This window comes from Zonotrichia leucophrys, chromosome 6 (assembly GCF_028769735.1).
Source record: "Zonotrichia leucophrys gambelii isolate GWCS_2022_RI chromosome 6, RI_Zleu_2.0, whole genome shotgun sequence".
Taxonomy (NCBI): Eukaryota; Metazoa; Chordata; class Aves; order Passeriformes; family Passerellidae; genus Zonotrichia; species Zonotrichia leucophrys.
In genome coordinates, this window is record NC_088176.1 from 31921340 (window position 1) to 31937562 (window position 16223).

A 16223-nucleotide genomic window follows, 5' to 3' on the forward strand; every position below is an offset into this window, starting at 1 on the left:
TGTAACCAGCAACTTGTTTTGGTTTCAGTGTCTCTACTGCAAGAGTTGATTTTTTTCCCTTCCCAGCTCCACTTGAGCTTGGTTATCTTGCTGTGGCCAGTGGGCAGCATGTGATTCACATAATCCTTCAGCAGTGTTTATAAACAGGTATTGCAGGGCAGGTTTCTGGAGCCTTTCCTTCCCTTGTGGCCCATATTTCAGTGTTATATGTCAAGTGCTGCTCTCTGATTTGATATTTCACCACACCTTTGTAGAACTGACTTCCTCAATTCAAAGTCAATGAGGCATCAAAAGAGCTGTTTGCACAAAGGCACAAGCAAATGCCTTTTTGCTTTCTTTTTGGGCCAACTTAGCTATGATAAAGGAAAACTGGCTTTAATAAGGACAGATTTTCTTGGTTTAAAGCAAGGACAGCTTTGCACCTGTAGCTGCTGAGAGCAGCTCAGCTCCAATCCCTGCTGCCAGTGAAGCTCAGAGCAGAGTGCTGCTGTGCTGGCAGGAAGTGTGAGTGTAATTGCAAGAGGAAGTGTGACTAATTGGTCAAGAGCACAGCCCTGAGTGCTTCTGGAGCCAGATTTTCCCAAGTGCCTGCTGGGAAAAGCAGCTCCAGGGAGGCCTTTGCACCATCAAGTGAGAGTTGGTGGAGTGAGGCTCAGAGTTGCTGGTTTTTATGCTGAGCAACAGGACATGGCAGAGCCCAGGCTGTCTCTGAGCAAACCCTCTCGTGGGGTATTTTATTTCCTCTGCAAGCTGCCTCTTTTGGCTTCTGAAACTCTTTGTAGTGGGGGGAGCTTAGTCAGAAGAAGGGAGTGGTGAAGATTAGGAAGTGTGGGCTGCATGGTTGTGTCTGTCTGGCTCCACCACTCTAGAACAAGAGTGACTTTTATTTTCCTTGTGAACCAAAGGAGACAAAGGCTTTGCTGAAATGGGATAAAGACCAATATTTGGAAGAAGTAAACCCCCAAAAATCTTCTAAAGGAGCTGCTGCTGTTTGAAGTGATTAGTTTATCCCACTTTTTTCATATGGTAGATATGACACTACTGTGGTGACAAAGGCTGGCAGCTTACCTTCCCACAGCTGGAGAAGGTCTTTATTCATTCCTGCTTCTGCCTTGGAGGGTTTTGTGGCGAGGATTAGGCTTGGAAAGAAGCTCAGTGGAGAGGGATCAGAGATGATCCACTCAGGAGCATTCTTTGAGCACCATGGAGTTTTATTTTCAAGGATGGCTCCTAAGAGTTCTCATATGGGGAAAGGCTGAGAGAATTGGAGTTCTTCAGCCTGGAGAAGGGAAGCCTTGGGGTGACCTGGCTGTGGCCTTTCAGCACCTGAAGGAGCTGACAAGAAAAAGATGGAGAGAGACTCTGTACAAGGGCCTGGAGAACAGGACAAGGGGAATGGCTGCATGCTGGGATATTCAGATGGGATATTGGGAAGGAATTCTGCCCTGAGAGGGTTGGGAGTGCCCAGAGAAGCTGTGGCTGCCCATGGATCTCTGGCAGTGCCCAAGGCCAGGTTGAGTATTGGGGTTTGGAGCCAGCTGGCACAGTGCAAGGTGTCCCTGCCCATGGTGTGACACTGGATGGGCTTTAAGTCCCTTCCAGCCCAGAGCACGCTGTGTTTCTGTGGTGTTGCTGTAAGAGAAGAGGAAGTGAAACCCAATTAGTTTGTGTGAGGAAGCCTCAGAATGACCCTGTGAGCAGGGCAGAGTTCCCATGTCTGGTGTCAGGGCTCATCACTTGTGGTGTCTGTTTGGGGACATGCTCAGGTGCCAAACCTGCTGCTCTGAGGCTGCAGCTTCACCCTCACAGCAGGCTCTGTCCTAAAGGGAATATTGTTTCCAAAATATTTGTTCTTCACAGTCCTGCCTGTGTTACACTGAGAGGAGAACCTGACAATGTTTGGGAAGCTCTTGCCTAGGGACCAGAGGAGTTTATCTCACTTCCACTTAAAAATTGTGGTGATAGATGGGAAATACAAGCTTGAACTACTTCCCTGTCCTTTTTCTGGAGTAAAAGTGAGTGCTGCTTGATTGCACCCCGTGGAATATTGTTAGCTTGTTAGGAAGTGTTCTGCTTGGAATTCAGACCTTTGGAAATGGAGAACTCTGAGTTCTGCCTCAGTGGGACTGCTTTTAGGGTCTCAGGATGTAAAGCTGTGTCTCCAGGGAGTCAAACTGTGGCTGCAGGGCTGTTGGACAAGAAGTGGCTTTGCTGTGCTTTGGACTCTCAGTGTGAAAGTTGTTCTGGTCCCAGCCGTGCTTGTGCTGGGGTTTTTCCTTAGGACACATCCATTGTGGCCTGAGGAAGCTCTGGGCAGGCAGGAATGTGTTCTCCTCACCTCTGTGCTTTCCTGGCAGCCTGGGCAGCCCTGCTGGGGCTGGCATTTGCTCAGATCCCAGGAAGGAGAACTTTGGAGCTCCCTTAAGGAGTGGGTGTGATAAGCACTGGGGACATGTGAGCCAAAAGCAGCCACTGTACAAGGCAGCTTGGGAAGGTCATTGTGCAAGTGCTGCAGGGAAAGGCTTTTGTGTAGTTTAGAAGCAGCTCAAGTGATAAGGAGACATAATAATCAACATTAAAAAACAAATGGCAGGAAGTGGCTATTTTCATGTGTGCATAATAGAGATTTAGTAAATTAAAAGCACTCTTAGCTGCTGGCTGTTGTGAGGTGAAACTAAAAGTTTATAGGAATATGAGGTCTAGGTTGTGTCTCCAAATGCTGCCAGATTTGTGTATGAAAAATCTTTGTTTATCTCCAGTTTATTCCAATTCCACATTCAGGTTTAATCAGAAAGATTCCTTACTGATGCTGTTGCAAATCTGCAGTTACAGGTTGTTCTAGACCATGTAATGCATTTTCTGGGAAATGAAACAATTTTTCATCTCTATTAATTTTACTTGAAAGTATTGGCTCTAAAAGCTTTGAAAATTTTCCCTTATTTGAAGCTTTGAGCTGATTTAAAATCAGTAATAAAAACATTCTTAGGTTTTATGCTCTCAAGGCAAATGTTTACCTCAGGGTTTGAACACTTTGGGCTGTTGGGCCTGTTTTAGTGAAACTTTCCACATTTTTGGGAAAATATTCCAGGATGTTTTGTAAAGAGAAGGCAGCACCAGGCTTGACTACAGTGATATTAGCAAAAATTGACATAAAGTGCTGTCAAAATGTAATTCCTGTAGTGGCAAATTTTAGAATTCCTAAATGTAGTGATGCTTTAAAGTTTAAATATGTTCAAGGCACCTCTTGTTAAACATTTTTTGCTCTCCATCCCCAAAAAAGCAGCAGCATGAGCCTATTTTTGACATGACCCTCAGGCTGTCTGTGGTGTTTGTTTTTAAGAAATGAGAAAAATCTGCATTCTTTGCTTCATTGCTGGACATGGGTGTTTGGAGAGCACAGAATCACAGCAGGGTTTGGGTTGGAAGGGACTTTAGAGGGTTGTTCCAGCTCTCCTGCCATGCCAGGGACATCCCATATTGGGCACTTCCAGGGGCTGCCACAGCTTCTGTGGGCACCCTGAGCCAGAGCCTCACCACCTTCCTAGGGAAGGATTTGTTCCCAATATCCCCCTTGGCAGTGGGAAGCCATTCCCCTTTGTCCTTGTCACTCCAGGTTCCTTTTCCATATTTCCTGTAGCTCCTCCAGGCACTGCAAGGCCACAGTTTGGTCACCCCAAAGCTTCTCAATCCCAATTCCCTCAGCTTTTCCTGGTGGCAGAGGTGCTCAGTGCCCTGAGCCCTGCTCTGGGTGCTGCTCAGCACTGACTGAGCTGCTCCTTGGGCTGGAGGTGATGAGCAGCAACCAGGCTGTTCCAGCTCTCCTGCCATGTCAGGGACACCTCCCACTATCCCAGGCTGGCCTTGGACACTTCCAGGGGCAGCCACAGCTTCTCTGGGCACCCTGAGCCTGAGCCTCACCACCTTCCCAGGGAAGGATTTCTTCCCAATATCTCCTCTGTCAGTGGGAAGCCATTCCCCTTGTCCTTGTTCCTTCTCCATGTTTCTTGTTGGCCCCTCCAGGCACTGCAAGGCCACAGTTTGGTTACCCAAAAGCTTCTCCTCTTTGGGCTGAAGGATCCAAATTCCCTCAGCCTTTCCTGGTGGCAGAAGTGCTCCATGCCCTGAGCCCTGCTCTGGGTGCTGCTCAGCAGTGACTGAGCTGCTCCTTGGGCTGGAGGTGATGAGCAGCAACCAGGCTGTTCCAGCTCTCCTGCCATGTCAGGGACACCTCCCACTATCCCAGGCTGGCCTTGGACACATCCAGGGGCTGCCACAGCTTCTCTGGGCACCCAGAGCCAGAGCCTCACCACCTTCCTAGGGAAGGATTTCTTCCCAATATCCCCTCTGTCAGTGAGAAGCCATTCCCCTTTGTCCTTGTCACTCCAGGTTCCTTTTCCATGTTTCCTGTAGCCCCTCCAGGCACTGCAAGGCCACAATTTGGTCACCCCAAAGCCTCTCTTTGGTCTGAAGGATCCCAATTCCCTCAGCTTTTCCTGGTGGCAGAGGTGCTCCATGCCCTGAGCTCTGCTCTGGGTGCTGCTCAGCAGTGACTGAGCTGCTCCTTGGGCTGGAGGTGATGAGCAGCAACCAGGCTGTTCCAGCTCTCCTGCCATGTCAGGGACACCTCCCACTATCCCAGGCTGGCCTTGGACACATCCAGGGGCAGCCACAGCTTCTGTGGGCACCCTCAGCCTCACCACCTTCCTAGGGAAGGATTTCTTCCCAATATCTCCTCTGTCAGTGGGAAGCCATTCCCCCTTGTCCAGGTTCTCTCTCCATGTTTCCTGCAGCCCCTCCAGGTCCTACAAGGCCACAATTTGGTCACCCCAAAGCTTCTCTTTGGTCTGAAGGATCCCAATTCCCTCAGCCTTTCCTGGTGGCTCCATGCCCTGAGTAGCTGGCAGAGCAGTGCCCTACTCTGGGTGCTGCTCAGAGAATATTCAAAGCACCTCTTGTTAAACATTTTTTGCTCCCCATCCCCAAAAAAGCTCTTTGGGCTGGAGGTGATGGGCAGGAACCCCTGAGTGATGCAGCTCCAAGGTTTTTAACCCTTGTTTTCCCTCTGTTTAGGGAGTGACAATTCCCAGTCAGAGACGCTACGTGTACTACTATAGCTACCTGTTAAAGAATCACCTGGATTACAGACCAGTGGCACTGCTGTTCCACAAGATGATGTTTGAAACAATTCCCATGTTCAGCAGCGGAACTTGCAGTAAGTACCAGCAGCCCCTCACCTCTGCCAGGGAGCCTGCTGGCATTTGGGATGGGGTGGTGGCACCCAGAGCTGCACATCTTGGAGGAAATCACATGGGAGCACCTCACAATCCAAAATCTGCTGGTTTTGTGGGCTCTGGGATCTCTCAGGTGTAGGTTGTGAAGCACTCATGACTATTTTACTACATGCAAGTGTGTTAATAGTTTGAAAATAAATGATTCCATCTGGAAAATATCTCCAAGATTGAGTGCAGCCTGTGCCCAGTCCCCACCTTGTCACCCAACTGAGTGCTGCATCCACTCCACCATTTTATGTATATTTGGGTATTTGTTCCTCACTTTTATGAAAAACCTCCTTTTTTATTTTTTTTTTTTTTAACACAGCAACTCTTGGGAAACATGAATTGCTGCAAAACATTTGCCTAATGGCATGTTGGCTTCCAGTGCAGCAACATCATTCTTCCCATGATGTTCAAAAAAGAAAAAAAAAATAAATGAATCAGTTCAACTGGGTAAATACCTAATTAACTCTGGAATAAACTTTGCTTTCTGTGGAGCTTTCTAAAGCATTAATACACCTGTAAATGATTAATCTCATCTGCTGATACACTGTGTTAGTGAGGAACAGCAGATTTGGTGAAGTTTTGAAATACAAAAACAAATTCTGCTGTGTTACAGGGCAGTGACTGCCTTGTGTTGCGTGCTTGGATTTTGGTGGTGGAAAAATTCTGCTGGTTTTGCTTTGGGGATTACAGCAATGTGTAATTAATTCCAGTGCCTCCTGTGGCTTTGATTAAAATTGCCCTGTTAATATTGTTGTGAGACAGTACCTGAACATGTAACACACACAAGAAACAATGGGGCAGCTTGTCAGCCCGTACAGGAGGAGGGAGGGAGGAACCTCTGCCAAAATCCCTGTGTGGAGGTCACAGATTTCTGCAATTACCACTTATTTCATGTTTTGGATGAACTGGGCTGTATTTTTGAGGCTGAACTGCTCAAGTGAGTGCTGGCTTGTGTGTCCATGGGAGGATGTTGGGACAGACAACAGATTGCCCAAGCACCTGAGAAGATAAATAACTGCAAAGCTCAGCAGTTTTATGCTGCAATATTTTAAGTTTCTGTGGAGTTCCCAGTGATTTTTCAGAGTGTGAAATTGATGGTGTTTTGTCTTGAGCTGTGTTGGCAGTAATTTTACCAACCTGGTAACTTTCAGTCTGCCCCTGGCAGTGCCCAAGGCCAGGATTTTGGGGCTTGGAGCAGCCTGGGACAGTGGAAGGTGTCCCTGCCATGGCAGGGGTGGCACTGGATGGGATTTAAGGTCCCTTCCAACCCAAACCACCCTGGGATTCTCTGAGCCAGTAATGGTTTCATCACTGGCCCTTTCAGCAGCTCTACAGAGCTGTGTCTGACCTGACCATTTCCAAAGCCCCTCTTCCTAAACTGGACCAAAACCCCCTTTTATTTAATTTCAGTGTTACCCCTGCAGATTTAACTGGGGAAGTGATGCCATGGCTGGCACTGCTCTGGTGCTGGTGACTTACAGGACCAGCTTAGGCTCTTCTGATTGGTTTTCAGTTCAGTTTTATCCTTGTTTTACTTTATTTGTGTAAGAGTAGAGTCAGTTTGTGCTGACATGACCAGCCAACATCTGGAAGAAGAGATGAGAGAGAATAAAACCTCTCACTTTGGTCTGTGTAACAGAGAGGAGGGGGAAAATGCAAGGAACAGTCAAGTAATTCACATTTTACAGTTGTTCTATTAAAAAGAAATAACATTTTAGGAACTCCCTGGTGGCCTGAAAGTATTGCCATGAAGGACAGAAGTCTCAAGGCTGTTTCCAGTAGCATCTGGCAAAGTTTGATCCCCTGTGGTGTCAAACCCTTAAGAGAAATTTAGCAAACTTTGAAAACATCACAACTCACGATTTTATTTCTGCTACCAATATTGTGCTTTTTTTTTGCCATTTTGGAGGTTTTTCTCACCAAGTGCCACTGTGTTTTGTTACCCACAGATCCTCAGTTTGTGGTGTACCAGCTCAAGGTAAAGATATTCACCTCCCCTTCAGGACCCTCACGACGTGAAGACAAGTACATGTACTTTGAATTCCCTCAACCTCTGCCCGTATGTGGTGATATCAAAGTGGAATTTTTCCACAAACAGAACAAGATGTTGAAAAAGGTTGGTTTCTTTGCTTTTTTCTGAAAAATGTTGTCAAGCCAGCCCCTGATTCTTGGGGGGTTGGGATGTTGGTTATTTTTCAGGGATGTGTAATCATGACATTTAATTCTTTGATGTCTGGTTTTCCCAAGGAGCCAATGGACCACAAAATGAAAGTTGGATGTTTATGGAGTTGTGAGATTAAGTACAAAGGTTGGGTAAAAATGATCCTGAGGTCTGTATTGCAGTCTTTTGGGTAGTAGTGAGTAATCTAATTGAGGAAGAAACATTCACCTTCTAAAAATAGACTTGCATACTGAGCAAGTTAACTCCAGCTGTTTTCTTCACTAAATTTTCCTGAGGTTTGAGCAGGCACAGAAGATCCTGTCTGTGCTCTTGGCTGATTTGTACCCATCTGTCAAATTTAGCTGAATTTCTGAGATAATTGAGTTCCCACGCACTTTGTAAAAGTATCTCTGCAATCTCTTCACCACCTCTCTGTTCCCAGCTGCAGTGCCTTGACATGAGAGGCTTAGAGAATTCCCTCTGAGCTGAGGGTTTTATTAGGGTCTCAGTTGTGGAAAAAAAAAATAAGTTAACCTAGGATTTATATTGAAACCAAAGTCAGCCAGTTCTTAAAGCTGAATTCTTGAAGTTCTGGTGCTTGTGGAGCCACTTTGGATCTACCAGAGTGAAAGCTGAGGATGAGACCGTGCTGATTAAAGGCTACCTTGATATTTACTGTTTAAAACTCCTCATCACTGTTGAGTGGGGGTCAGAAAACTTCAGAGCATTCAGTGAGTGAATTCCTAAAAGGAAGAAATGCTCAAGTGGATCAGGAGAAGTGAAATTATGAGGTAACATCACTTAGAGCTGTGCACACAGGTTGTAGCTCAGTGTGAGTGAGTGAACGTGCACACTGTTGTGTGGGCTTGCTTGTGTGAACAGGTTTAATTCAGGTGCTGCTGTCTGCACAAGTTTCTGGACAGTTCTTAGTGGCCCTGTTTTCCTTCTCTGCCTGTTTGAGGAGATGTTTTAGTTGCTCAGTGCAGTTCTGTGCAGTAAAAGCATTTTAAAAGTAGAAATTCAATTTCAAAGCTGAGCTTATTGACATGCAAGCAGGCAGCTCTGAGAAGAGACTTCTGCAGGAGCACCCAGATCAGCACTGTGGGCTGAGCATGAGGGATGCAGGGGGGAGCTGAGGCAAAGCCCCAACATCTCACACATTTATCTGCTCTCTCCTATCTGAGCTGTGAGTTTGTTGTTCCTTTGCCATCTCCAGTAACACATGGAGTGCAGCCAGAGCTGATGGAAGTGCTGTGCTGCCCTGCCCATCCCTGCAGTACCAGTGTGCACCTCAGCATCTTGGCTCTGCAGCCCCAGGAACAAGCTGCTGTTTTGTTTTACCCCTGGGGATTTGTTTTAAAGTTTGTTTTACCCCTGGAGAGAGCACTGAGATGCAGAGAGATTGTTGTGGGAGCCCCTCATGAGCACCCACAGTTTCTGCAGTATGAGCTGGGTCCTCAGGAGTGTCTAGAAGTGCAGAACCACAGCAGGAGCATTACTGTGCTGGAGTTTCATTTCAGAGTCAGATTGTGGTTTCATTTCTGAAGAATCTTTGTCATTTCTCAGTAGCTGGTTGGTTGGTTTTTTGTTTTTTGGGGGTTTTTTTCCTTTTTGTCTATTCTTATCAAATACCCAAACTGTTTGGGTTCTGTGGATTACAGGTAGTGCAGAGGTGCTGTTTCTCAGTGTTTTTGGCCTGGTAGAGCCAAAGAAATGGTGAAGGTGGTTCTTTTCACATCTGCAAACTTTTCTGAGATGGAAACTGCTCCTTCATCACCTAGTTAAAAAAACACCTTGATAATCTCTCTAAAATATCTGTTGAATCAAGTGTCTTATTGTCTCAGCTTTCAGTATGAATGGAGGACAGAGGAAAATAGGTGTGAGATGTTCCACAGTTGTGCTAAGATCACCTCCCTTAGCTCTGCTGCAAGCTCAGGAGCTGATCCTTCCACATGGTCCTTGATAAAGTGAGTGAGGTGAGAACAGGGCAGAGGGAACACTGGTGCCAGAGCATCCTCCCTTGGCTCAAACTGAGCACATTTCTCTGTCCTTCCTTTCCTGCATCAACTCTCTGCACAACTTCACCCAAAAATGAAGGCCCTCCACTGAGGAGACTGAATTTTAAAGATCCCTTTATGCAGTGATCACCTAATTAATGAGGAGCAGCATAATTAGGAGCAACAGCACCTTATCTTTCAGAGATTCTAGTTTATTAACCAGATTTATGAAAAGTGGAATTGTAAGTCTGTTGCCTGCCACTGGTTCTTGTTCTTTACAGATTTTCTGTTAGCAGATTACAGGTAGCTAAACAAATCTTAGAGACATCACATATTGACCAGTCTGAATTGTAACTTTAGCATAATAAAAAACCTAATAATATCAATTAAAAATGTAATTCCGGATCCATTCTGAGCCTCAGGCTGGAGAATAGCTGTGTCTCACCTCTGGTGATGAAGAAAATCTTTGCCCTGGCTGTGGTTTGGTGTTTGATAACCCTGATCTCAGCTGAAGTGTTCCAGATTCCCTCACCTCTATTTGCTTCCAAATTTCCCAGTCCTTAAAGACATCACATATTGACCAGTGTGCATTTTAACTTTAGCATAATAAAATCTAATAATATCAATTAAAAGTGTAATTCCTGATCCATTCTGAACCTCAGGCTGGAGAATGGTTTTGTCTCATTTCTGGAGATGAAGAAAACTTCTTTGCTCTGGTTTGGTGTTTGATAACCCTGATCTCAGCTGAAGTGCCCCAGATTCCCTCACCTCTATTTGCTTCCAAATTTCCCAATCCTTAAAGACATCACATATTGACCAGTCTGAATTGTAACTTCAGCATAATAAAAACCTAATAATATCAATTAAATAATATCAATTATCACCTGTATTTGCTCCCAAATTTACCAATCCTTAAAGACCTCACCAGTCTGCATTTTAAGGTTAGCATTATAAAAAACCTAATAATATCAATTAAAAATGTAATTCCGGATCCATTCTGAGCCTCAGGCTGGAGAATAGCTGTGTCTCACCTCTGGTGATGAAGAAAATCTTTGCCCTGGCTGTGGTTTGGTGTTTGATAACCCTGATCTCAGCTGAAGGGCCCCAGATTCTCTCACCTCTATTTGCTTCCAAATTTCCCAGTCCTTAAAGACATCACATATTGACCAGTCTGAATTTTAACTTTAGCATAATAAAAACCTAATAATATCAATTAAAAGTGTAATTCCTGATCCATTCTGAACCTCAGGCTGGAGAATGGTTTTGTCTCATTTCTGGAGATGAAGAAAACTTCTTTGCTCTGGTTTGGTGTTTGATAACCCTGATCTCAGCTGAAGGGCCCCAGATTCCCTCACCTGTATTTGCTCCCAGATTTCCCAGTCCTTTGAAGCACAGCATTATCTGCAGAGCTCTCTGTGAGGAGGGCCCTCCTCAGTTTTGGATAAAATTATTATCCATAAACCAGACCAAACCTGAATGACTGCAGACCCCTCACATTGCAGAGTCAGATTTAAAGCATCCATATGTCCTTTCTTTTAATGGCAAAAGTTAATTTAGGCAAATTCAGTGGCTTTTGGGAGCTGACCTCAGCCACAGGATCATTGGTACAGGGCTGACAGCCTTGGAAAAGTTCATCCCTTCCATGGTTTCTGCCACCTGGCATCAGTTAGGAAGTCCCCAGCTCTTGATCTTTTCTTGTCTAATCAAGCTGTTTACTTTATCCTCAGACTGTTTCTTCAGTGAGCTGTAGCTACTTCCTTTCAAGAATGAAATGCATGCCCACATGAGAACAAAATGGCTTGGGGCTCAAGTGCTGTGACTGTGGATGAATTTCTGATGGGTAGAAGTTTGTAATTTGGGAGATTTTCTTTTTTGAACATGACTTTTTCTTGTAGCTTGACTGTTCTTCCATCTCAGACTGCTGCTGTAGTTTTGCTGGGTTTTTTTGTAGTTTTTCCTCTGGTTTTGCTTCCATGGATCCCTGCAAAGCCTTTTTCTTCCAGTTATTGATGTTGACATGATAATCTGAAAGTATTTCAGAGTATCCTTAGATCACTCGGTTCAATGGGAGTCTGTTTAAAAATAATACAGAAATCTCCTCATCTTGCTGCCTCCAGAGCCTGGGGCTGGAGGAGACCTTTTTTTGGGAGTCCTCCCAGTAGAAATGAGAGGGAAATGTTGATGTGGGTTTAATTTGTGAGAGGCAGTGGTGTTTTATCCCCAGACTCCAGCGTGGGAGGGCTGACAGCATTGTTTGAGCAGTTGCATTTCATCTCTCAAGCCTAGAGATAAGTTCTGCTGCAGAGTTCAACAAGACTTTGGGCAGTTGCTGTTTAGCAAACGCTGAGGAATGAACTCTGAAAATGTCAGAAGGACTCAGTGTTGATCTGCAGAATGGTACAGGAAGTTCCATCAGGGGAACAGGCTGAACCAAGATCCCATTCTTGGAGAGCATCCCCAGCCCCTCAGCGGGTGCTGCAGAGTCACTGGGACTGCCTGGGGATCTCTCTGCAAAATTCAACTCTCAGCAGGACATGGGAACTCCTGATTGATGCTTCAATCTTGGATTTGGATCCCAATCTGCAGCCAGAGAGCAGCTCTAGAGTGGGGAGTGTTTCTGTGTCAGTCTGAGACACTGCACGAGGTGGGGACAAGCACTGTGGGATTAAATCAGCCTCTGGAGATTTATGGCACAGATTTGGTTATGGGAAGAAGTACATCTGTGGTTTATTTTTTTTTTTAAGACAGATGTGTGTGATGTAACTGGAAGTGAAGCAAAACACATTGAAAAACAGTCTCTAATACTTTTTTTTTTTTCCAGAAGTCTATTCATTAACTTGTGTTATGTGAGCACTTGGTCTGGTATTTTGATTTGCTATATAAAGCCTGAGTTCAGTTCATGCCTTGATTTTTAAAATTCCTATCTTTGGCCCATATTACATCATCTTTCCTCCTTGTCTCCCATGAAATATCTTGGGTCCTGATGCTTCAGCTAAATCCTCACTTTGAATAATGGATTTGCTCTTCAGTGAAAACAGTGACACACTTATCAGCCTTAAGAACTAATTCCAAAAAACATGACCAAGTCTTCCCTTAATTTGAGTGGCCATGCCATGTTCCAAGACCCATGAACTCAGTTTATTAGGCTAATTAAGTTGTGCAGTGGGAAGGAAAGGAAAACAACTTGATGTTTTAAAAAGCTGGAGGGAGATAAAAGGAGAAATGACCAGCTCAGCTGAGTTGTAGTGTTTAGTTTGAGTCCCTGAGGACCTCTGCAAATTTGTCCCAAGGAACAGAGATTAAAAGCTGTCTAGGGAGAGGTTTGTGAGTGCCCCCAGCCCTTGAAGTGCCAAATAAATCCCTCCTGGTTCTGCACTCATGGAGCTGAAGGTGAGGCAGGACAGAACTGTGCCTGCTGCTGCTGCTGGCGTTGATCCCACCCAGGGGCTCTCCTGTGGCACCAGAGGGGTTTCAGCAGCAAAGTGCTGCTTGTCTCTGCTTTAACCTGGGCAGGAGTGAACCCCTCACCTCCTTGGAGTTCTTTCTGAGGGACTCACTGTGTGGGTGAGGAGAAACCTGGCTTGGGCTACCCCGAGCTGGTCTTCACCCAGATTTTGTCTGCTGCTTCTTCCTCTGGGGCAGAGACATCAGCAGAGTGGAGCCAGGATGTTCATCCTCAACCCCAGACCCAGGCAGGGCATTTTTGAGCCTTTTCTTGGGGAAAGAGGAGGGTGTGAAATGTGTAAACAGAGCCTGACAAGAACCTGCTAGCTGCTGCCTCCCATGGAAGGGCTCCAGCAAGGCTTCTTCAGAGCTGGGGTGGCTGTGGGGGAAACATCTCTCCGACTCCCCAGACAGCTCATTTGCTAGATTTGATTCCCAGAATGCTGCAGGGAAGTGGGGAACTCAGCTACCAGAAGTGTTCCTGGCTGGATTTTTAATTTCTGTCCTGGGGTCTCTCAGGTGTTTACAGAAATGCAGACGAGCTGGAAGTGGTTTGTAGGCTTTACCTAAAATACTGAAAATGAGTCTGCTGACCTTTGGCAGAGAGGGACACTTGTGAATTCCCAGTATCCTGTTGAAATAAATTTTTGAGGAGGATGAGTGTGAGTTAAGTAGTCCAGCTCCTCCCTGCCTTCTTTCATTGGCTCAGGAAAATCCTGTGGTATTTTGCTGGTGCCAAAGTGCCTTCAGCAGGAGGTCTGCTCGTGTCACACACCCTGGAACCACTTCTGTTCCACCTCTGATTTCCCCCCTGCATCCTTACCAGCAGAGATGAATGGGAAGATAGGGCAGGATGTGAATTTTCCAGTAAGAAATTGGAATTAGAGCTCCTTGGTAAACCAAAATATGCGAGTTAGCTCAGAAGGAGTGAGTTTGTGTTCTGTGTAATACCAAGGAATGTTAGGTTCTGCAATGGCTTCCTTTCCCTGCAGCTTGAGCAGCAATACTGACCCTTGTGGGAAGAATTGACCATTTACACCTTGGATCTTGAGCCTGAAAAGGCACATCAGAGTCACAGAGAAGATTTTGTGTGTAAAGAGCAGGTGGAGGTAGCTCAGTGTCAGAGAGGGGTTTGGTGTGCCAGGGAGAGCTGGCCTTGTGCCAGTGTCAGAGTTTGGTGTGCCAAGGGGAGCTGGCCTTGGAAACAGCAGCTCAGGGCTGGCAGAAAGCTTCAGGATCTGTGGTACAGGGGTGTCCTGCCTCTTTTTGTAGCTGGGGCTGTGGCAGAGTGGAGACTCAAACTGCTGAAGGTCACCTGTCAAGTTCTGCTTGAGCTGAACATCCTTCAGCTGCCTTGGCTTGTCCCTGAAACCTTCCTGCTGGCCAGCAGGCCCTGGCTCTGCCTTGCTCTCAGTGCTCTCAGCAAAGCTCTGACTGCATGAAAGCTCCCAAGAATCCTTTGCTGATTTGTGGTTTTGCTCAGTTGTAGCTATTTCTGTATAAAAACAAGAGAAGCTTTCTGTTACAGGGGAGATTCAGTATTACTCACCTAAGCTGGTTCACACAGGTTATTTCTTGGGTTTAGGAATTGCTTGGCAAGGTGTGAACAAAAAAAAAATCTATTTATTATCTATTTAATCTTGTGATTACAAGTTTAAGTTTATTGAATTTATTACCATCTGCTTTTATTGCAGGTATGATAGTTTTAAGCCCAGCTCTCTATGAGTGACTTCTAAGCTTAATTGGTTAAAATTGAGCTTGATGAAGGCAGATTTTTGTGTGCTGTCCAGGAGATGTGGTGAAAATGTCTTTGCATGCAATGTAACAAATGCCACACTGTTGTCCAAGCAAGTTTTGCCTGATATTCCAAATCTGTTTTTGACCAGATGCTGATAGCAGTCTAATTAACGTGCCATTAGTGAATACTAAAACAAGCTTGTTTTCTGTCTTCTTCCTCCCCCAGGACAAAATGTTTCACTTTTGGGTAAATACATTCTTCATAGGACTGGATGAAAATTCAGACAAAGTAGAAAATGGAAGTCTAGTTGCAGATCAGGAACTCGATGGTATTTTCAGTACAGAGCGCTCAGATAATGATAAGGAATATTTAATCCTTACATTAACAAAAAACGATCTAGACAAAGCAAATAAAGACAAAGCCAACAGATATTTCTCTCCAAACTTCAAGGTCAGTATATTTTATGTGTGAACAAAGCTGAAAAGCTGCATGATTTGTTTGTCTTGCCTTTGGAGGGACCATGTGAAACTGCTGTGTAGAAGCTGTTGGTATTGCCATCACTTAGCAAAGCTTTGAGCTTTGTGCATTTATCTGCTTTTTGGGGAGCTGATGCATGTTGAGAGGCTGGGGTTGAAGTCTTCAGGTTGTTCCAGGTGTTTGTCAAAGCCATCAGAGGTTGGGAGAGCTCTGACCAGGTGCCATCTTCCCTGCCTGAGCTGTGGGCTGGGCACACTGAGCTCCTGAGCTGTTGGCAGCTGTGCCTGTTCCATGGGAAGCACAGGGGGCCACAAGGATGGTCTGGGGGCTGCAGCATCTAATGGGGAGAGGAGCTGGCCTGGTCAGTCTGGAGCAGTCCCAACAATCCACACAGACATCTCCAGGGGCTGGCAGAGAAGGGTGTCAGTGACAGGATGGGGGAGCAGGGGCCAAACATCACACGTTCCACCTCAACATGAGGAAGAACTTTGCATGGTCCTGGGGACATCAGGAAGGGGATGGCCAGCAGGTCAGGGAAGGATCCAGCCCCTCTGCCCTGCCCAGTGAGGCACATCTGGGGTGCTGTGTCCAGCTGTGGGCTCTGCAGTCCAAGGAGGTGCTGGAGAGGATCCAGGAGAGGCCACAAGGATGATCTGGGGTCTGGAACATCTCTCTGATGAGGAGAGGAGCTGGCCTGGTCAGTCTGGAGCAGGGAAGGCTGAGGGGGATCCCATCAATCCACACAGACATCTCCAGAGACTGGCAGAGGGGGTGCCAGGCTCTGTTTGTCACTGCTCCAGTGACAGGGTGAGGAGCAAAGGCCATAAATTAAACACAAATTCCACCTCAACACGAGGAACAACTTCCTTCCATGAGTGTGCAGAGCCCTGGAGCAGCTGCCTGGGCAGGGTGTGCAGTCTCCCTCTCTGGATTCATCCCAAGCTCACCTGGAGGTGCTCCTGTGCCTGGGCAGGGGCTTGGACTGGGTCATCTCCAGAGGTCTCTGCAAGCCCAGCTGTGATTCTGGGAATGCCTTACTTACCCTGGCACTTTGGCTCTGGGGAGTATGAGCCATTGCCAGCAGTGTTTTAAACATTAAAAGGCATTTGTAAGAATTGCAGCATTTT

General features: G+C 46.0%; 1 protein-coding gene across 1 annotated transcript in view; it reads left to right on the forward strand.

The window, feature by feature from the left end:
* Nucleotides 1–16223, forward strand: part of PTEN (phosphatase and tensin homolog) — a 49691-nt gene that overhangs the window by 32575 nt on the left and 893 nt on the right. The window contains exons 6-8 of the mRNA XM_064716657.1: nucleotides 5071–5212; nucleotides 7229–7395; nucleotides 14845–15069. Of these exons, the coding sequence (XP_064572727.1) occupies nucleotides 5071–5212; nucleotides 7229–7395; nucleotides 14845–15069 (534 nt within the window). The remainder of the gene's footprint in view (nucleotides 1–5070; nucleotides 5213–7228; nucleotides 7396–14844; nucleotides 15070–16223) is intronic.